The sequence below is a fragment of the Phyllostomus hastatus genome, unplaced genomic scaffold (genome assembly GCF_019186645.2).
Source record: "Phyllostomus hastatus isolate PE091 unplaced genomic scaffold, TTU_PhHast_1.1 phas_scaffold_28, whole genome shotgun sequence".
Taxonomy (NCBI): Eukaryota; Metazoa; Chordata; class Mammalia; order Chiroptera; family Phyllostomidae; genus Phyllostomus; species Phyllostomus hastatus.
In genome coordinates this window covers 21,697,157-21,718,946 of record NW_025334022.1, presented here as the reverse complement: position 1 = coordinate 21,718,946, position 21,790 = coordinate 21,697,157, and the positions used below count along the sequence as shown (strand labels likewise).

The following is a 21,790-nucleotide window of genomic DNA, read 5'->3' as shown; positions in this document are numbered from 1 at the left end:
AAGAACCAGCTCTTGGATTCATTGATCCTTAGAATTGTGCTTTTATTCTGTATGTCATTTAATTCTGCTTTGATCTTGGTTATTTCTTTTCTTCTACTTTTCTGGGCTATCTTTGTTGTTGTTTCTCAAGTTCTTGTAGGCCTATGGTTAGGTTGTTTGTTTGAAATGTTTCTAACTTTTTTAGGTGGGCCTGTATTGTTATGAACTTCCCTCTCAGGACTGCCTTGGCTGTGTCCCATAAGTTTTGGGTTGTTGTGAGTTCGTTTTCATTTGTTTCCAGAAACCTTTGGATTTCTGCCCTAATTTCATTCTTGACCTATTCATTGTTTAATAGCATGCTATTTAATCTCCATAAGTTTGAGTGTTTTGGATTTTCTTCCTTGGGGTTGGTTTCTAGCTTTAGTCCCTTGTGATCTGAGAAAACTGCTTGGTATGATTTCAATTTTCTTGAAATTGTTGAGGCTTGTTTCATGTCCTATCATGTGGTCTATCTTTGAAAATGTTCCATGTACATTTGAAAAGAATGTGTATTTAGCTTCTTTGGGATGGAGGGCTGTATGTATCATTGAAGTCCTTTTCACATAGGGTATTGTTCCATGCCACAATACCTTTGTTGATATTTTGTTTGTAAGATCTGTCCATTTTTGATAGTGGAATGTTTAAATCCCCCACTATAATTGTGTTGCTGTCCATATCTTTCTTGAAGTCCTCTAAGATTTTCTTTATGTATTTGGGTGCTCCTATGTTGGGTACATATATATTTACAATATTTATGTCCTATTGGTGAATTCTTCCCTTGAGTACCATGAAGTGACCTTCTGGGTCTCTCTTTATGGCCCTTTTTTGGAAGTCTATTTTCTCTGATATGAGTATTGCTAACCTGGCTTTTTTTTCCTGTCTATTTGCTTGGGAAATTTTTTTCCAGCCCTTCATTTTCAGCCTGTGCAGGTCTTTTATCCTGAGGTGGGTCTCTTGTAGGCAGCATATGTGTGGGTCATGTTTTCTTTTCCATTCAGCTATTCTATGTCTTTTGACTGGAGCATTTAATCCATTTACGTTTAAGATTATTATTGATAGGTACTTATTCATTGCCTTTTATTTACTTGTGTTCCTCTCTCTTTGTCTCTCTTTTCCTTCCTTTCCTTAAAGCAGTCCCTTTAGAATCTCTTGCAGAGCTGGTTTGGTGGAGGTGTATTCTTTTAGACTTCTTTTGTCTGGGAATCTTCTTATTTGGCCTTCTATCTTGATTGAGAGCCTTGCTGGGTAAAGTAGCCTTGGTTGCAGACCTCTGGTTCTCACTACTTGGAATATTTCTTGCCATTCTCTGTCTTGGAGTGTTTCCATTTAGAAGTTAGCTGTTAGTGTTATTGGGGCTCCCTTGTATGTTACTTCCTGTTTCTCCCTTGCTGCCTTTAAGATTCTCTCTTTGTCTTGAAATTTTGCCATTTTAATGATGATGTGTCTTGAGGTGGGCCTCTTTGGGTTCGTCTTGATTGGGACTCTCTGTGTTTCCTGGATTTGTGTGACTTTTTCTCTCATCAAATTAGGGAAATTTTCCATCATTAGTTTTTCAAATAGGTTTTCTATCCCTTGCTCTTCTTCTTCTCCTTCTGGTATCCCTATTATACTTATATTATCGCGTTTCATATTGTTTTGCATTTCTCTTAATCCCTCTTCATTCTTTGTGAGCCTCTTTTCTCCTTTTCTTGCTCTTTCTGGGTGTTCTTTTCTACTTTGTCTTCCAATTCACTAATCCAGTCTTCTGCTTCATCAGTCCTGCTTTTCCTTCCTTCTACTGTGTTCTTCAGTTCAGATTTTGTACTCTTCATTTCCTCTTGGCCCTTGTTGATAGTTTCTAATTCCTTTTTCATGTTTATATAGTTTGCAGTGAGATCATTGTAACTTCCCTGTAGTTTCTGGTAGCTCATTGTCAGTTCATTGAGCTTACTGAGAGTCATTCTTTTGAACTCAGTATCTGATAGTTGATTTGCCACTATTTTATTTAGAATTTTTTCTGAGGCTTCCTCCTTTCCCTTCATTTGGGGATTGTTTCTTTGTCTTCTGATTGTTCATGAGACTCTTCTTGTTAGCCTCTGTTTCTTAAATTAATCTGTTCTGGTTCCCTTTGATTATGGTGTGAACTTCTGTGGTAGAATACCTGTGAGATTCAGTGGTGCAGTCTCCTTCGTGTACCCTGGTGTTCACAGCTTCCCCCTACTCTTTTTTGTGATCATTTGGAGAAGTAAGGCAAAATGGTTTAAGACAGCAAGACAGTATTCTATGATATTTACATTAGCAGCCAGTAGAGAAGAGATGGGATATCCTTTGGCTACTTCTAGTGTTAACTGTGATCTTCCACCGCACTAGCCACGTTTTAGAAAGGATGGAGAGAAGATAAGACTCTTATTGGAGATGAGAGGATTGTTAGTTGGATCTAGGAAGCTGTGAGGCTGTGGGAGGTCAGATTCCGAGGTAGGGTGGGAATAAAGATTAGTGAACATCAGTAGTGTGTAACAGAATAGAGACAACCTCCACAATAATGTAGTTCAGGAAATCACAAAGTGGCCTGAGATGAGGGATGGGTGTTGAGTAGTATTTACAGTTGTATGAACTAGGTCTTATTTACGGTTATATTAAAGCAACAATCATGTGGCAGAATCTATGGGATCTAGATAACAAGAACAAGGAGTATAGAGCCTTGAGAGGTGTACTAATGGAACACAAATGAAGGATAGTAAATTATGAACACACTGTGACTGAGATAACAGGGGAAACCTATGAAATGACAGGCAAAGAAGCAAAGAAGATTATACAGGAAGAAAAAGAATACGAAAATACTATTAAAATAAAAAATGTCAGAAAAATGAGAAAAAGAGAATACAAATTTGCAGTAACTTGCAAGCTCAAAAAAAAAAAAGGAAAGATCAGAAGATGGAGTGCAGGAGAGATAAATTTGGAGTGGAAGGAATAATAGTAGGATGAATAGAAGAGAAACATAAGGGATTGAGAGATATGAAAACAGTAAGTATTGAAAAATAAAAAGTCACTTAAAAACAATATAAAATCAAACAATCAACCAACAGCCAAAACAAACAAACAAACAAAAAACAAAAAACAACAAAAAAACCCTCTTGTTGGGTTCTAACTGGCCAGACCAGTTTTTCTGGTCTTGCTGGCTTGAAATGCTTATCACTCTTCCCAGTCAAAACTCAGTAAGTCTCTCAGGTATTTTCCCCAGAGCCATCAGGGCGCCCTCCCCAGAGCCAATCGGACTTTCCCCTACAGGACCCTGGGCATTCCCGAGCATGCTCTCTGGAGCTCACTGCTGTGGTCTCCCAGGCTCCTGTGTCTTTTCCAGGTTCATGATGCCAGGGATCGCAAGGAGATGCGCCCTTTCCCCAAATTTCACTGCGGGGGCATTGTGTTCTCGGGAAGTACCCTTGTCTTTTCTGGATTCACGGTGCAAGCTCTGGGGATCGCGAAGGGGTGCACACTTCCACCAATTTCCCCATTGCGGGCTCCAAGATCCCCTGAAGCGCTGCATCCCTTCTGGGTTCACAGCGAGAGAGTAGGGAATCCTGAAGGGGCGCACGCTTCCCCGAGTTCACCACCGCAGGCTCCGGAAACCCATGAACCCCCGAGCCGTTTCCTTGTTCAGGGCTGCGAGGTCTGGGTTTTCCACAGATCCACACTCCCACTGGGCTGGGGGCGCATGAGCACATCCAGGCCACCCCTGGTCCTGCAGGCTGGAGGTACTCACCCCTCCCAGGGCTATGCATGGGTGCTCGCAGCACCTGTGCAATTGTCTCCCAGTCCAACTCCCCTCTGTGTGCCTTCAAGCAACAAAGTCTCCCCTGGTGTTGCTCAACCCCCATTGTCTAGGGAGGGAGCAGTGACTCCGCTCTTCCGGGTGCCCTGAGGCAGACCTGGGAGCACCGGCCTGGGGGCTGCAAACCCCTGGACCCTGTGCTGATCCCTGGGTCCTTGTTGTCCTGAAGCAGTCTCCTTACCATCTGGTTTTTCAATGTCCGCTATAATTTTTGATGTCATGTTTTCATTAATGTTTCGGTAACCTAGGCCACTTGCTCTGTTCCTCCGCCAATCCACGAGTTTCTCTCCCCTGCACAGAGGAAGAGAATCACGTTCCCTCAAGCAAAGCCACCATCTTCGAACTCCTCACTACCTTATTCTTGCCCACCTGCCATGTGGGACTCTGCAAGTGAAGAACAGGCTTGGCCTGGGTCCAAAACAATTCATTCTCCCAACACCAAAGACCATTATAATATCTAATATTGTATCCAATAAAGGAAATGCATTTAAAGTGCAAAGCAATAAGAGAATTGGATTCTCTAAGTTGGAGATAATATATATATCCCTCAAATGGCATTTAGAATCTGAAGAGAGACAAAGACTGAGAGGAAGGTTTTTGTTTTGAATCATCCCTTAGCTCTTCTTACAAAAAGATCCCTTCCCTATGTCCTGCAATGTCCTTACCTATGGAAGGAGGCCCAGGAGAAAATATCCTCTGCCCCCCAAAGTAGCTTGTTTGGTTTCTTCCCAAGCATTTTCTGTGAATGTGCTTTCTGTCTCTCTGCAATTGGAGGTACTTGATGTCAGCTTGTCATTTTAATAAATTATACAGCATCAAGGAGAATTTGGTGCATTGAATGTCTGAAGAGTCCCCCCAAAATTTGCCAGCTAATTTTAATCATCACACTTCCCTTAAGGGGACAAAAGCACACACTTGTTTAATTTTGCTTTGTGTTTTTTCCTAAATGGGAATTTGTATAAAATACTGATCTTCAACAAAGTAACAGCACAGATTTCTGATGAAACCTGTCATTAAAATATCAAATTATGTTAGTGACAGTGTTTGGGTACATCAGGTGTGATTTGAATTTTAATTTAGGATAAGGTATTTACATTTACTATAGCTGCAGTGAGTACCAGCATATTAATAAAAATGCCACTTTGAAAATTATGATGCTTTGAACTACCTTATTATGACCATGAAGGTTGTTTGATTACAATAGAATAATTCATATCAAGGAAAATTAAATGTGCATTTGATTATTTTTAAATCAATTTTACTGGTTCTCCTAAGGAGTTGAGAAATATTTCTTTTTGCTTCTGTCTCCTTTAAAATGCTAATATAATTATTTGAATTAACTTCTGTAATAACTCTTTGGAATTTGGCCAGCATATTCAGATGAAATGAGCATTCTTTCTACTTATGAATTTTTGAAAATAAGCTTTCTTTCTTTCTTTCTTTCTTTCTTTCTTTCTTTCTTTCTTTCTTACTTTTTTTCTCCTTCCTTCCTTCCTTCCTTCCTTCCTTCATTCATTCATTTTATTTTAATCATTGTTCAAGCACAGTTTTCTGTCCTTTACTCCCATCCCAGCCCACCTACCCATCCCTCCCCACCTCCCTCCCATTTCCACCCCACCTAGTTTTTGTCCATGTGTCCTTTATATTTGTTCCTGCAAACACTTCCCATTCTCCCCTGAAATTCCCCTGAAATTCCCTCCCCTCTACCCTCTGGTCACTGTCAGCCTGTTCTCTATTTCAATGTTTTTGGCTATATTTTGCTTATTTGTTTTGTTGAAAATAAGCTTTAAACTTTATATTTTGTATCTTGAAAATGTATTCTAACATATACATGAATTACATTGTATGTTTATGTTACTGCATATGTCCATTATTTTAAGTCAGTCTTCATTAAATGTTTGGAAATATGCTAGCTGAAGCACTCCTAAGAATCATGACTAAGTGGATTGAAATGAACCATCAACATTGAATAATTTTCGAAAAATTGTTTCCCATTTTTCTATCATTTTTGATCTGCTTATATTAACTGTTATTTTGGACTTTGCCTTATAATCTTTTTTAACTTTATTTTTATTGTTGACACTATTACAAATGCCTCCCCCCCACCCTTTGCCCACCTCCACCAGTCCCCTCCCCATTTCCCTCTGGCCACCATCACACTGTTATTTGTATCCATGAGTTATGTATATATGTTCTTTGGCTAATCCCTTCATGTGCTTCCATCCAGTACCTCCTCCCCTCTGACAGCTGTCAGCCTGTTCCATGTATCCATGTCTCTTTTTCTATTTCATTCATTATTTTGTTTTGTTCATTAGATTCCACATATTAGTGAAATCATATGGTATTTACCTTTCTCTGAGTGTACAATTAATTTTTTATCTTTGATTATATGTACTTCATAAAAATTAATTCCCTATTATATATTTTTCTTATCTGAGTCTCTTTTAAAAATTAATAAGATTCTAGTAATTTACTACACTAATTCAATAGTATTCTATTTTTAATTGTTTCTATCATCACATCTTTAATTTTTATATTGTGTATAATCATAGTACTTAACTTCCATTATATGCCCACAAGTGTGGTAGCTGTTGTACATTAGATGGAGAAACTGCTTAGTCCATCTATGAAGAAGATGACAAGCTGGAAGGCTATGAAATTCCATTGCCTCGTGATTTTTAAGAACAGGCAGCTATCTATATGGACAAGGTGGTCTGTCAAGGTCTTCCAGTTTTGTGTGTCTGCATGTGCATGATTGGCATTTTCCAAATGCCCTTAAATAAAAGGAACGTTTTTGTATCCTATTATTTTAGTAATTGTTTTCTTTTTGGATAAAGTTAAAGAGGGAAAAGGGGAAGGAACTAAATACATTAATCCCATTTCTAAATTACATAGCTTGGTTTCTAACCTTTCATCTTGGCTTATTTTATATGCTTTAAATTTGGTGACTAACAGCTGATGGTATCACTTTGCCTATGTAAAGTACCCATTTTTTGTTGTTTATATTTGTGATGTTATCAATAATGATGATAATGTGCACAGTTGGGAATTATTTTTGTGTTGCTATCAACTTTTTCTTACCCATACTAGTAAAGGTGTATAAAAGTGACAATACTCCTTGTTACAGGGAAGGGATATTTCTTACTTCCCTCAGAAAGTGGATCCATTATTACCTCAAACAGGAATTTGTTCTACCTGAGGTATACACACTTATTCCAGCCATCATGAATGTGATTCTCTTGCTTGTATTTCCAGATAAATTCATTTACACAGTTTAAAATTCCATGAGACACCAAGCTGTCACTCTTAAAATTGGATTAAGATGTACTTTTTATTAACCACATTTGAAATCCAAGGTTATTGAACAGTGTCAAAGTAACTGTATTTCAAAAGTTCCATAAATGGTTAATTTATTTTTTCTGTTTTTTTTTTTTGTATTACAATTATGCTTTAGGTTTTTTAAATACATAGCTATTAAATATAAGAAGCAGTTAAAACTTTTTGGCAATTTCTGTAAAGCAAATCAGGCTTAAAAGGGTTCAAATTCTTTAGCAATAAATCTGTGTCTTGTTTGTATGTATTAACCTTAAATATGAAGGAGTATTGCATTTTCACAGTGTCCATTGCTCAAAACTGTAATCACACATATGGTTGAAAAGTAGAAACTGCAGTAATATGTGATTTTTTTGCTGAAATATGTGTATCATAATATTGTGCTTTCTTTTTTTGCTAACATTATAATTTGAACTTAATTTATTATTTACCTACAATTAGGTTTGTAAAATTAAAGATGATTTGATATTTAACAAAAAGATATATGATAATACAGAGACATATTTTATTAACTTTAAGTGGATCTATCTCTTTAACAGAGGGGGCAGCCTACAATCTAGTGGAGTTTGTGATATCAAATTATAGGATATGGGTCTTACCTATTACCTTTGGTTCTATTTTGAATGTCTATGAAAAATTTGACAAATCCCTGACATAGAGAAAATTATATTTATGTTAAATATGTCCAGAAAGGCATTCTCATTAATTCTTTGAAAGGAAAAGCAATATAAAGTAAAAATTAATAAGTATAGGTCAATATAAACACTGAGGTTCTTAATGCAGACTGCATGAGTTCCTATCCTAGCTATGCCATTTTAATAGCTATGTAAACTTGGACTAATGGCTTACCTGCTCTGTACCTCATCTCTAAAATGGGTATAGCATAGTGACTATTTTGTGAGTTGTTATATGAATTTATCATTATTTATAAAAATCTTATTATTAAATATATTTTGTTTATTATGCTATTATAGTTATTCCAATTTTCCCCATCCCCCCCACCTGATACCCCCATTCCCTCCACCAATCCCCCCCTTAGTTCATGTCCATGGGTCGTGCATATAGGTTCTTTGGCTTCTCCATTTCCTAGAATGTTCTTAATATACCCCTGTCCATTCTGTACCTACCAATTTGTGTTTCTTAATCCCTACATCTTTCCCCCATTCCTCCTCCTAACTGTTAATCCTCCAAATGATCTCCATATCTATGATTCTATTTCTGTTCTGCTGGTTTGCTTAGCCTTTTTAGATTCAATTGTTGACAGTTGTGAATTTATTGCCATTTTCATGTGGATAGATTTGATCTTTTTCTTTTTCTTATACAATTCCCTTTTACATTTCATGTACTAATAGCTTGGTAATGGTGAACTCCTTTAGCTTTACCTTGTCTTGGAAGCACCTTAGCTGCCCTTCCATTCTAAATGATAGCTTTGCTGGATACAGTAATCTAGGTTGTAGGTCCTTGTCTGTCATGACTTTGAATACTTCTTGCCAGTCCCCTCTTGCCTATAAAATTTCTTTTGAGAAATCAGCTGACAATCTTATAGGAACTCCTTTGTAGGTAAACTATCTGCTTTTCTCTTGCTGCTTTTAAGATTGTCTCTTTTATTGCTTCTCAGCCTTTTGGCTAAGATCAAGTACAGATTCTCTCTTTATCTTTAACCTTTGGCATTTTAATTATGATGTGTCCTGGTGTGGTCCTCTTTGCATCCAACTTGTTTGGGACTCTGTGCTTCCTGGACATGTACGTCTATTTCCTCCACCAAATTGAGGGACCTTTTTTCATTATTTTTTTTCAAATCAGTTTTCAATTTCTTGCTATTTCTCTTCCCCTTCTGGCACCCCTATGATTCAAATGTTGGAATGCCTGAAATTGTCCCTGAGGTTGCTTACCCTATCCTCATTTTTTTTCTTTTTTCTTCTTGTTTTCTGATTGAATGATTTTTTCTTTCTTATGTTCCAAATCATTGATTTGATTCTTGGCTTCATCCCCTTCACTGTTGGTTCTTTATCTCACTTAATGTAACCTCTATTTCTGCCTGTGTCTTTTTTAATGCCCTTGAAGTACCTAATGAGTTTCTTGAGCATTCTGATAACCAGTGCGTTGAACTCTGAATCTGATAGATTGCTCATTTCCATTTCATTCAGTTCTTTTTCTGGAGTTTTGATCTGTTCTTTCATTTGAGCCATGTTTCTTTGTCTTCTCAATTTGACAGCCTCACTGTGTTTGTTTCTGTGTATTAGGTAGAGCTGCTTTCACTCCCTCTCTTAGTAGTGTGGCCTATTGTAGAAAAGTGCACCTGTAAGTTGTATGGGGTGGAGCCTTAGGTAATCACCAGGGCAGAGCAACCTGTGTCACTATTCTGTGGCTCTGTGTGAAGGAAGGCTTGCAGAGGGGACAATTCCACTGCCTGGTCTCTGGAGTTTTGCCCAGCAGAAAGATGGCTCCTGGCACTCGTCCTATTGCCAGTAACTTCAATTTCTCCTTGTATGCCAGTGGTGCCCTTCCAGCTGCTGCCCTGGTGCTGAATCCAAGAGTGGGTGGGTCTGCATAAGTCCTAAGTCCATTGTGGACCCTTTAAGAAGAGTCTCCTGAAAATCCTGCAGTTTCTTCTGCTGCCCCAACCTCCACTGGTTTTTACAGCCAGAGCTATATGGGGACTTATCATCCTTGTGCTGGAACCCTGGGCTGTATGCTCTGGTGTGGGGCTGGGATCCTTCGCTCCTGAGGTATCTCTCCCAATTTTTATCCACCACACATGGGTGTGGGACTGCCTGTTCCATGTCTCTCCACACCACTCCATGTCCCCAAGCTTCTCTGTGTGTATCTCCACATCTCTGCCCCTTCTCCCTATCTGGGTGAATGTGGCTTCTTTATATCTTTTCTTTTTGGACTTCCATACAGTTTGATTTTCTAATGATTCTGTGTGATATTTATTTTGTAATCTAGTTGTAATTTTTGCTGTAGTTGTGCAAAGATGAGAAGTGTTTACACCTCCATTTTGACTGGAAGTCTCTATAAAAGATCTTAGAGTAGGGCTTGGTATAAGTTAGTATTATATGTGTACCTTGTTTTGTTATTATTATTTATTTAAATAAAAACTTTTCCATATTGCCACAAAAAATGACCCCCTGCCCAGTTCATGTTCAGTTGGCTAACTATTATCTAACTGCAGATAACAAATGTGAAAGTCTTTTTTTTTACAGAGAATTAGCACTCATTATTTACTACCTAGCCTCAGCTGAATGCTTTTAACACCTGTGTTATACTCGCAGTCATTTAATTTTCTGATGTGATGTTATGGAGGGAAATGTGTACTCAAAATTTCTAAAGTATCGGGGAAAAAAGAGAACTTTCAGTGGTATTATATCTGATCTAGGCTGTTATTTTATCTATAGGAGTAATGATTTTAGTCTCATTTCAGTTTTTAAATAATAGGATAATAGAAGGATTACCAAATTTTCTCTTAATCATCTGCCAATCTGTTAACCATACAGATTCATTAATGAGGTTTATGTAACCTTTGTGAACATACACACTGACTAAATTAAAAACATTTGAGTACTTTGCCTGGGACCTGTCTGTGTTTGTATACACAGCCAGACATTTGTATGGTAGACTTGTGCTTTGAGTTCTTCCTTGTATAATATTTGCTGATGTGACTTTTCTTTTTTCACTTTTGACCACTTAATTATTAGAGTATTGAAAAGCTCCTGCAGAAGAGGGGTCTTTCCCTAGTTTCTTTCCTTTTCCTGGTTTCTATTTTTGGCATATTTTTCTCTACACTGAGGAAATTTTTATGGTCTCATTTCAACTCCAGGCAGAGCTAGAGTAATGGTGAGAGTAAGACAGTGGCTAAGGAGAACTACATGGCACATAATAGATACCAAAAACTAAACTCCATAAGTAATTTAATGAACACACATCTATTCCAACCCTCACAAAAGCAATTCCCTTGCTTATATTTCCAAATAATGTAGAAAATAACATTGTTCTAAGAATAACTGTTCTATTGAGTTATTTTTATGATAAGCAATAACTTTTGAAGGAATTAAAATGAATAGCAATGAATAAAGGGATAGTAATGAATGACACCCATTTACATGAAACAGAAATCTAAGGATCAGGTATTAGAGCTTTCTGTTAGTGGATCTGCTAGCTAAACTGCTATTAAGAATCATGACTGAGAAGAGGATTGAGATGAATTATAATAGAATAGCCCTGTATTTTTTCAAAATTTCCATCTGACCAGAATTTTATTAGTATTTGTGTGTGTGTGTGTGTGTGTGTGTGTGTGTGAGAGAGAGAGAGAGAGAGAGAGAGAGAGAGAGAGAGAGAGAGAGAGGGAGAGGGAGAGGGAGAACACACATTTTTTAAGGAGAGAAGAGTAAAGCAGGCTCTCGAATGATGTTTCATTATAACATTGATGAGGTGAAGTAGGAATTGAGGTCTTGTTTATATCCATTAGCCTGTGGTAAAATTGGTTTCGTTATATGTCGTTTCACCACAGTTCCAAGAACCTATTGATAACATTGAGGACTTCCTGTACTTATTTTGGCCATAGTGAAGAGAACATTGTTTCTTAGAGTAACTCCTAAGCTACTGACTTGGAATGGTTATTTACTTTTAGTCATTCTTCTACTGGATTAAGTAAAGATTGTGAATTTTCTTTAGAGCATTTATGTGTTAAGATAAAAATCTTTATTTGCATCTGTATGGACAGTAAAAAGCATAATTTACTCTTCTTCTGGCACAGGTATTTATGTTACTCAGATGTGAGGGTCATGAAAGTAGTCACATTTTAATTTTTTTATTGGCTTAATAGGTCACTTTAGACAATTGTGTTGAAGTTGGGCGGATTGCCAACACCTACAATCTGACAGAAGTGGATAAATTTGTGAACAGTTTCGTCTTGAAGAATTTTCCTGCATTGTTGAGCACTGGAGAGTTCCTGAAACTCCCTTTTGAGAGGCTTGCCTTCGTGCTTTCCAGTAATAGCCTTAAGCACTGCACTGAACTTGAGCTTTTTAAGGCTACCTGTCGCTGGCTACGCCTGGAAGAGCCTCGGATGGACTTTGCTGCAAAATTAATGAAGAACATACGATTTCCTTTGATGACACCACAAGAGCTCATTAATTATGTGCAAACTGTGGATTTCATGAGAACTGACAATACTTGTGTGAATCTTCTTTTGGAAGCCAGCAATTACCAAATGATGCCATATATGCAGCCAGTTATGCAGTCAGACAGGACTGCCATTCGATCTGACACCACTCACTTGGTTACACTAGGAGGAGTGCTGAGGCAGCAGCTGGTAGTCAGTAAGGAATTACGCATGTATGATGAAAAGGCCCATGAATGGAAATCGTTAGCCCCCATGGATGCCCCAAGGTACCAGCATGGCATTGCCGTCATTGGAAACTTCCTCTATGTCGTTGGTGGACAGAGTAATTATGACACAAAAGGAAAAACTGCTGTCGATACAGTCTTCAGATTTGATCCTCGATACAATAAATGGATGCAAGTTGCATCTTTAAATGAAAAGCGCACCTTCTTCCACCTAAGTGCCCTCAAAGGATACCTATATGCTGTTGGTGGACGAAATGCAGCTGGTGAACTGCGTAAGTGCTTTTACCCCCAAATTCTTGTCAAATCATAAACTAATCAGTTCTATAAAATGAAAAATTAAAAATGCAGTTAGGCCTTGGCCAGTGTGGCTCAGTTGTTTGGAGTGTCATCCTGTATACTGGAAGGTTGCAGGTTCAATCCCTGGTCAGGGCACATGCCCAGATTGTGGGTTTGATGCCCCTTTGGGGAGCCTATGAGAAGGCAACCAATTGATCTCTCTCTCTCACTCATTCTCTCTCTGCTCCCCTCCCTCCCCCCTCCATTGCCTCTCTTTCTAAGAGCAATGAAAAATTGCACTTGGGTGAGGATAAAAAAATGTAATTAGGGTTTCATTTTAAACTATTTTTCTTAGAAAATATCAGAGACAAAGAGTATGACTTACTTGGGCATACATTGTTGGCCACAGCACAAATTACATCAATACATTACTGAATATTTGATTTGTGCAGTATTTATGGTTTTCATCTTGAAAAATTCAACTACAAAGTGTATTCTACTAATTTAAATTCTGATAGAATCTTGGATAGAGGTTTGGCATGTCCCTTCATTTTTCATTTTTAAAAGCCCTCATAATATTTTACTGAACAGGTTAAAATTCTTCCTTATAGAGCACTGATTTCTATTGTTTTTTCAACATAACCTGTTACCTATCAGAGACCATATAGTAAGATAATTTTCTTTATCAATGTAATGTACAAAGTTCAATATTCTCCAAAGTTTATTTACTGTGAGTATTATAATTTGTGACTATTAGCTTTAAAAATCATTCTCTCTTGGTGAAAGACCAGTTTTCTTCTCTGTAAACTGATCTGGTAAACTTTATTTGATGGTCCCTTTTTTGTTCTTCTAATCTCAGAGTGGTCACATGTACAGTTAACATAGCAATACATTGGCTATATAAATTACAATTAGAAGATATATTTCTGTTATTTTAGATAAAATTGGCGTAAGCTAGGTATCTGAAAGGGAAGTCAGGAAGACCACATTTTATATCATGCTTTAAAGTATCTGTCACTACCATCATTGTTTGGCTTTTTATTTTCTTCCTCCCCCCTATTTAAAAATTCTGTGTTATACAGTGCTTATAGTTGTCCAGTATTCTAGGCTTCAGAATGCTGGGGAAGTTTAACATACTGGCTCTAAATAAACTCATAGTAATTATTAAAATATTTCTCTTCAGTATTCTACAAAATACAAGTTAGTTTAATGGATTTGAGAGTAAGGTGTTTATTGGAGACAAAATTAACTACACTCAACTCTTAAACTTTTCAGCTTATCAAGCCCTTTCTTGTTAGTGACATGATCTTAATGTTACTAATCTTTCCCACCCACAGTTTTTTCTCCTTTGTTATCACAGTCATATTTTTTTCTGAGGCCAGACTTTTTAGATTATTGGATGAGGTGCCATGATCACAAACCACACAGGTTTCCCAATATATTTTAATAATCAGACTTTTAAAAGCATCTGAGGCATTAGTACCTTTAGTGTAGAATTGTCATTTCAGGTCTTCTCAGTCAACCCCTGAACATTATTTTCATGTTATTATACTATTTTAAATTTATAGTGTCTGAAAATATCCACAAGGTACTTGGCACTTTCTTAGAAAAGCCTCTTGTCTAAGATAATTTTTACGAGTTGACAAATTATAGGTCATCAACCCTGGTATTCAGTGGTCATTTTGAAATTTTTTTTTTCTCAAAGGCAATAGCTCCATTTTTCTGTCAGTACTTACTTATTGATGTTATCATCACTACAAGTGTGTGTATGAGCCTGGAATATTGCTGAAATGTATTTCCTTAGAAATGTTGCCTTCCTTTGACACTAGGTACAATGGGAAACTAGAGGAAGCTTAAGAGTAGCTGTCACTTAAGTGAGAAAGGAGCCAGTTATTTCTGGCACCTTTCAAAATTATGTCATATAAGCAATTGATTTTCCATTAAGGTTTTCTATATTGAGGAGAAATAGACAGCTCAGCTATCTTTCACTTCAGTTAAATATTAAGCCAAGCTTTCAAATAATGAAATAGCTTATAAAAAACATGTTAAATTTTTAAAAATAAATGTACTATAAACTTGCTGTAATTTATCAGATATCTCCATATCCTTTAATGGGTTTGGGGGTTTTCTTCCTTAAGCAGCAAATCACCAGCTGGCACTTCAGTATTCTAGAGCCCATCCTCCCTCTATGGGAGCCATCATTGTCCAAATGGCTTTCTTGAGGCTTAATCTCTTTGTCAATCTCAAATAACCTCTAAGTTCCACATCATCTCTTGGGACTACTTCTGGACTCCAGTAGAATCACCTGAGAAAATAAGATTCCTGGTAATACATGTGAAATAGCCAACAAGTGTAATTCTTAGGTTAGAGAGGGTCTCTAATTTAAATACCAGGTCACCAGACTACTGAAGATAAGGGTCAACAAACTTCTGTGAGGGGCCAGAAAAAATATTTTCAGCTTTTTTGGCTGTGGGATGTCTTCACAACTAATCAACTGTACTGTTACATTGCAAAAGCAACTATAGACAATGTATAAACAAATAGGAGAGGCTGCATTCCAATAAAGCTTTATAGTACATACTAAAATTTGAAATGCATATAATTTTTATGTACTCTTCCTTTGACTTTTCCCCAACTCTTTAAAGATATAAAAACCACTCATATTTTTATCTTGTGGGTCATACAAAAGCAGATGGCATACTGGATTTGACTTTCTAGCTGTAGTTTGCCTGACTCCTGTTCTAGATTTTCCCTGTTACCTTGTTACCATTCCCACCTCTCATAGACTATGATAGAACTACTGCTTTGTGGCTCCAACTCCTTGCCTTGCATTATCTGTGCTTCTCCACTATCAAAGTTGTGGCACTAACCTTGTAAATATGGAAAATAGAAATAAGGATATATATACTTTTAGATGTTTTCTATTTTGAAACTAAACACTATTGACTTTACTACTAATAATAACAATTCTGTGTGAGTAAAGTAGAGATTAAATGATGGGAAATGCTAATGGAGATGGATTATTTAGCTGGAAAAAAACAAGTTTATGAATGATGAACTTGCTGATGGAAATAGTAGTGGTTAATAGCCATCTTACACTTAGGGGCTTCTGTATGAGAGATTATACATATCTATAGGTGGATAATATATGTATAGATAGATGTATGTATAGACAGATTCTTATAACCTCTACTAGGAAAAAATGCAATTAACTCACTGAGAAATACAGCATTACCTTTCTACATAGGTAAATTTTAGTGATCATAGAGAGTGAATAGCTATTCAATCTCTAGCTTCACTATAAAAGGAGTAAGAGGAAACTAGTGGAAACTGCATCAAAACAGATTAATTAGACATAAGGAAAGACTATTACACTCTAGAAATTTCAAAGTTCAAAGCAGAGTTCTTCTTTAAGAAAAACCTAGAATTATAGTAAAATAGTCTTTGACTTCAGATAGATGGGAAAGATGATCTCTGGAAGTCTTCTAAAACCCTTTTAGTGATAGGATGTGTAGTTGGACTACTTTTTTATCAGTTAAAATCTTACCATTAATTACCTTGCTGATGCCAAGTATTATCATTAGACTAGAGAGAGACAGTAATGTGCATTTAGTAGGATCTTGTTTCTCATGTAGCTGAAAGTCTTGCTAAAGGCAAATGGAAATGCACATTTAAAAAGACATCAGTGACTGGACATAGTCAAAGACAGTATGGCAGTATTTGGCAGTTTTAGCTCATCATTAATTGTGAAATACTCCCCCACCTTATTTGGAGGAAAGATTTTGCAGGATCTTGCTAAACCTACTTGCTACTTGATGGAAGGGTTTAGAAGAAATAGAGTTGGTAAGAGTCCAAGCCTAAAGCAAAGAACGAAAGTAACAAGAGAATACGTCAGAATGAGAATAGTGAACGCCTTTGAAATAAGACTGGAACTCAGACCTAAAGTAAGTAAAAAAAGAAATTAGTAAAAGGATATGAAGTGGTATAATATAGGTGTTGTTAGAATTGCGTACTTGACATAGTGGATTTGATGAAGAAATGAAATTATCAAATAGACTAGAAAATTATTCTGTCAACCTCTGCCTCTAGTTTTGCCTGTTCTCATGTTGTTGTTGTTGTTGTTGTTTTTAAACAGGAAACCTTGTTCAAAGGATGGTTCATCAGTTAGAATGTCATTTGGCTACAAGTAGCAAAACCTTATTCTAGTGGCTTGATCAAAAAGCTGCACTACCTAGAACTATATTATACGGTCAACTCTAGCTTCAAGGGGACCTGATAATTTGAACTTTATTTTAAATTTGGCACAGTGCTTCCCTGAGAGTGTTATGGTTAGTAATAAAAAAGCAGGGTTAGGGGAAGCAAGGAATTGGATTAACAACTGGCAGTGTCTGCAATAAATCATATAAACTTTTCAAGTCAATTTAGACTTCATGCTCTTAAAAAAGGCTCACATTTCCTATTTGTCTGGATGGTCATTCTATTTTTGAGGTTACAACAAATTGACATTTAAATAAGTTGAGGTCTTTTTCCCAAAATACTGTGTGTTATAATTGGTAAATTTATTATTGAGAGGAAGTATCCCTAATAAAAATCTTAGCTTCATATTATGCTGCCAGTTACTTTCAAGTTAAGAGTAGTACTGGCTGCAACAGTGTTGGACATGTGCACACTATTAGCTTTAATGTATAGATATAGAAAAATTATTGCCAGTGTCCATTTTGTAGTCTGGAAATGAAATAAAGCAATAGGCATGAGAACATACACCAGGTAGTGTAGATACTTTTTTCTCAACTTAAAATTTTGCTTTGTATCTATTAACCTTTTTTACCTATATGGTATATCAACACAGGGGCCTAGAATTGGAATGTTTTACTTCCTTGTGATTTTTGTCATCTTTTCTTCCCACATTTTTAGAAATGGGAGAAATGTCAGATTATAAAGATACAAGAAGAGAAGAAATCTTAGTGGTTTCTGCACTGAAAGAAATGTGTTAGATTATTACACTAAGTATCTAGTCTAGTGTAACCTGCATTATACTAGGTTCAAATGATTAATATAACCTCAATAATTAACATGAGATCTCCAAAGAATACCTCATATCTATAATGTGTTGCATTTATTTGCATATTATTATTAGTGTTTTACCTGAAAGAAACAAAATTAATTGCTAAATTTGAAAAATTTGAAATTATATATCATTTTTTTAACTACAGCTACAGTAGAATGTTACAATCCAAGAACAAATGAATGGACCTATGTAGCCAAAATGAGCGAACCCCACTATGGCCATGCTGGAACTGTGTATGGAGGAGTAATGTATATTTCAGGTAAACAATTATGCTTCAAGCACAATTAGTATAATATATAAACTTTTTAACTGTCACCATCTTCCTATATAAAGTTAATGAAATAATCTAGAAAATGGATAATCAAAATATTATATATTTTGAGTTTAGAAGATATACGGGGTGGGCAAAAGTAGGCTAACAACAATAATAATACAATAATAAATAAGTAATAATGCAAGAATAAACTCTATGTTTCACATACTTATAACTGTAAACCTACTTTTGCCCATCCCTGTATTTTGGCCACATGCACATATGTTTTGCTAATAAAAAATTCTGAACTAGCTACACTTTGCTTACAGTGTCACAGTAGCAACTTTCATTTTCAGACTGTTGGTATTTAAGCCATTCTTCTGTAGAATTTAGAAGAGTGTTATTTTAATGAAATGTTCACCTCTGGTTTTGAAATTTTCTTCTGTTAGCCACATTCTTATCATTCGGCTCTGAAATAGTGTACCTCAGACAGTATGTTCCCCATTTGAGAGCCTGCTAGTGCCAGGCCAGCAGTTACATTATTAGAGAACAAAGGTGCTCAGGTGATGTTTGTGGTCTGAGTCTCTGAAGATTGCCTTATGAAATCTGTAATTAACAAGGATCACTGAAAGGCCTGGAGTGTGTGATTGGCAGGTTTCTGTGTTAAATTTATGAGCAACTACAGGATGTCTTATATTGAAAACATCATCCAGAAAATCATATGCTCCACTAATCAATGATTTATACCATCTACCTATTTTCTGTGTGTAGATACTATGCCATTATAATGAGAACTCCAAATCCTCTGGGGAAAAAATGACATCTGAATTGTTCTAGTGGTGATTTGGCATAACTAGCATATATTGTATACATGACCTTCACAATCAAGAGCAGGTTGAAACCACAGCTGATTTTTCAAACCAAAGAACACTGTTGTGCTTTCCAACAATTCTGCAAATTACAGGGAAAAATACTAAAAGGCAGAAGAAAAAACAGTGATTTCTATCTGGCCACCAGATTGTAGAGCTTTGAATGATATGGGTGAAAATTAGTGCAGTTCTCTCCCTAATCTGCAAAACATATAGTCTGATTGTTTAATTATAGAGACTAATTTGTGATCTAAGAATATACTTTGTAGATGATATCAAAATTGCACATACAAAGTTCCATATATATTCAGTATTCTAAATTTTCAGCTTTGCAAATGTACATGCTGATAGGACATGACACCACCCTCACCCCATCCACCAAAAACTACAAAAACAAACTATTCTGAATCTTATTATAAGCTTGTACATTTGCAAACTATCAACTTTTCCAAAGCATTTTGATTTATTTCAATTCATAGTCATAGTCATAGTCCTAATGAAATAATTAGAGTAGATAGTCTTAATAGACACCTACAATGTAAGTGCCCTAGCCCAGTGCTCAGTGCCCAGAGGGTACCCGATAAAAAGCATTAGTACTGAATGATGCTTTGTAGTTGCAATTTACTGCAGACCCAACTCTAAAAGTGGCCAAAATGTATTTTCATTCAGTGAAGAATTTTAAGAACACCTCTAAGTCCCATGGGTCTCTATTTGAGAAAGTCATTACAATAATATAAACTATAGTTTTGTTCTTTAAGAAGATGAAAATGCTATTTTCTTTCTTTTTAATCTATGGAAAATATTTATAGAGGGCAGACATTTATAAGAATACTACTGATAAAGTATAAAATGTCATAATTGTGGCTAGAAGGTAATCACCTATGACAGATCTTTTTATTTACTTTTGCATTTTTATAATAATCTGACTATTATTTTCATTCCTTAGGAGGAATTACTCATGATACTTTCCAAAAGGAGCTCATGTGCTTTGACCCTGATACTGACAAATGGATCCAGAAGGCACCAATGACCACTGTCAGAGGTCTGCATTGCATGTGTACAGTGGGAGAAAGGCTCTATGTCATTGGTGGCAATCACTTCAGAGGAACAAGTGATTATGATGATGTCCTAAGCTGTGAATACTACTCACCTATTCTTGACCAGTGGACCCCAATTGCTGCCATGTTAAGAGGGCAGAGTGATGTTGGGGTCGCTGTCTTTGAAAATAAAATCTATGTGGTTGGTGGGTATTCCTGGAATAATCGTTGTATGGTAGAGATAGTGCAGAAATATGATCCAGATAAAGATGAATGGCATAAGGTTTTTGATCTCCCAGAGTCCCTTGGTGGCATCCGAGCGTGCACACTCACGGTTTTTCCACCTGAAGAAACCACACCATCACCTTCTAGAGAGTCCCCTCTTTCTGCACCTTAAAATCATCCCTACAACTAAGACACTATAGTCCTATCTTTGCAGTGTGTCATTGATTCTCTTCTTTTGCGTCCCCCCTTAAGTAGTGTATGTTAGGATTAGCCTCCAGTAATTGATACAGATATTGAGAAAAAAAGACTACATTGATATTATTTGTGCTGTTTTTCTGGCTTAGAGTGTTTATAAAGTGGTAATAAAACCATTCTGGAAATGTATCCCATAGAAGCTGACATTTAACATACAAAAGAAAAAAGAAAAAAACAACCAAGTTACTGTCTTTAAAATGTTTCTTCAGTACTTTTTTGATGCTGTGTACTGGCTATGAGGTATTTGTCATCTTTCATTAGAAAGCCCAATAAACTAAGTTGAAGCTGGATTATAGTAAATGTACAATTGTGGTAAGTAGGCTTCAAGGTAAAAAGTTTTCCTTTCATCTTGACTGTAAGGTGTCAAAGGGAGGCAGCCTGCTCCAGCAGAAAACGATAAAGGGTTGCCAACTTGCATGAGCTACCTCCCTTTTTTCATAAAGTATTTTTGACATATCTGTCAACCCACCTGTCTGTGTGGGTACATTGAGAGCATATAAAGTTTCTTATATGCACAGGAGAAAGAATAACTGAAATTCACCAATAGTAATTTTTAAAAAGCAGCATGACCCCTCCACTTATAAACAAGGGTTGGGAGTTTTAAAAGTGTATAAATACATATGTGCATAGAAATATGAAATATAAAACTTTAAAAATTGAGTGGCATGTCAAACAAATGTAAAACAATTAAAAATTCTTCCAAAAAGCACCTTCCGTTAAAATGGAATTCAGTATGTACATACTGAATGCACATATGTAGAATCATGCTGAATTATGTGGATAAGGGCTGGAAACTTTGAGTAACTAAATATATCACTTGACCAAATTTTACCTTCCAAAACTGTAAACTACACCTTCTCCTTTGCTGTTGAGGTAACTTCCATATTGTATGTATTCTGTACACTCTCAGTTCATAAGGTTATTTAGCACAAAGTATAGCAGCTTCACCTGGTAAGCTGCTTTTGCTCAGTGAATTTAACTTCCATGTTTTATCTTTTTGTTCAATAAAAAACATTTAATGTTATTTTGGTCTGAAGCACCTTATTATTGTCTGATTTGACTTCCTTTATTAAATGTCCTTTTGCGGGGGAATAGCAAGATTCAAGTGATCAGGACTTAGAGCACTGAACAACTTGAATTAATTCATGTTAATGACTTTCATTTAATGAAAAAAAGAACTTGACTAGGTTTAACATCACCAGTCCAAACTCATTACTCATTGTCTTAGAGCAGGGGTGTCAAACTCATTTTCACCAGGGGCATATCAGCCTTGTGGTTACCTTCAAAGGGCCGAAA

At 36.4% G+C, this 21,790-nt stretch overlaps 1 protein-coding gene across 6 annotated transcripts in view; it reads left to right on the top strand.

Annotated features, from left to right (window-relative positions):
* Positions 1-21,494, top strand: part of KLHL13 (kelch like family member 13) — a 383,509-nt gene extending 362,015 nt beyond the window's left edge. For all 6 annotated transcript variants that reach the window (XM_045817707.1, XM_045817709.1, XM_045817708.1 and 3 more), the window contains 3 exons: positions 11,988-12,783; positions 18,001-18,114; positions 19,924-21,494. In XM_045817707.1, the coding sequence (XP_045673663.1) occupies positions 11,988-12,783; positions 18,001-18,114; positions 19,924-20,411 (1,398 nt within the window). In that variant the 3' untranslated portion in view covers positions 20,412-21,494. The remainder of the gene's footprint in view (positions 1-11,987; positions 12,784-18,000; positions 18,115-19,923) is intronic.
* Positions 21,495-21,790: the final 296 nt, after the last annotated feature.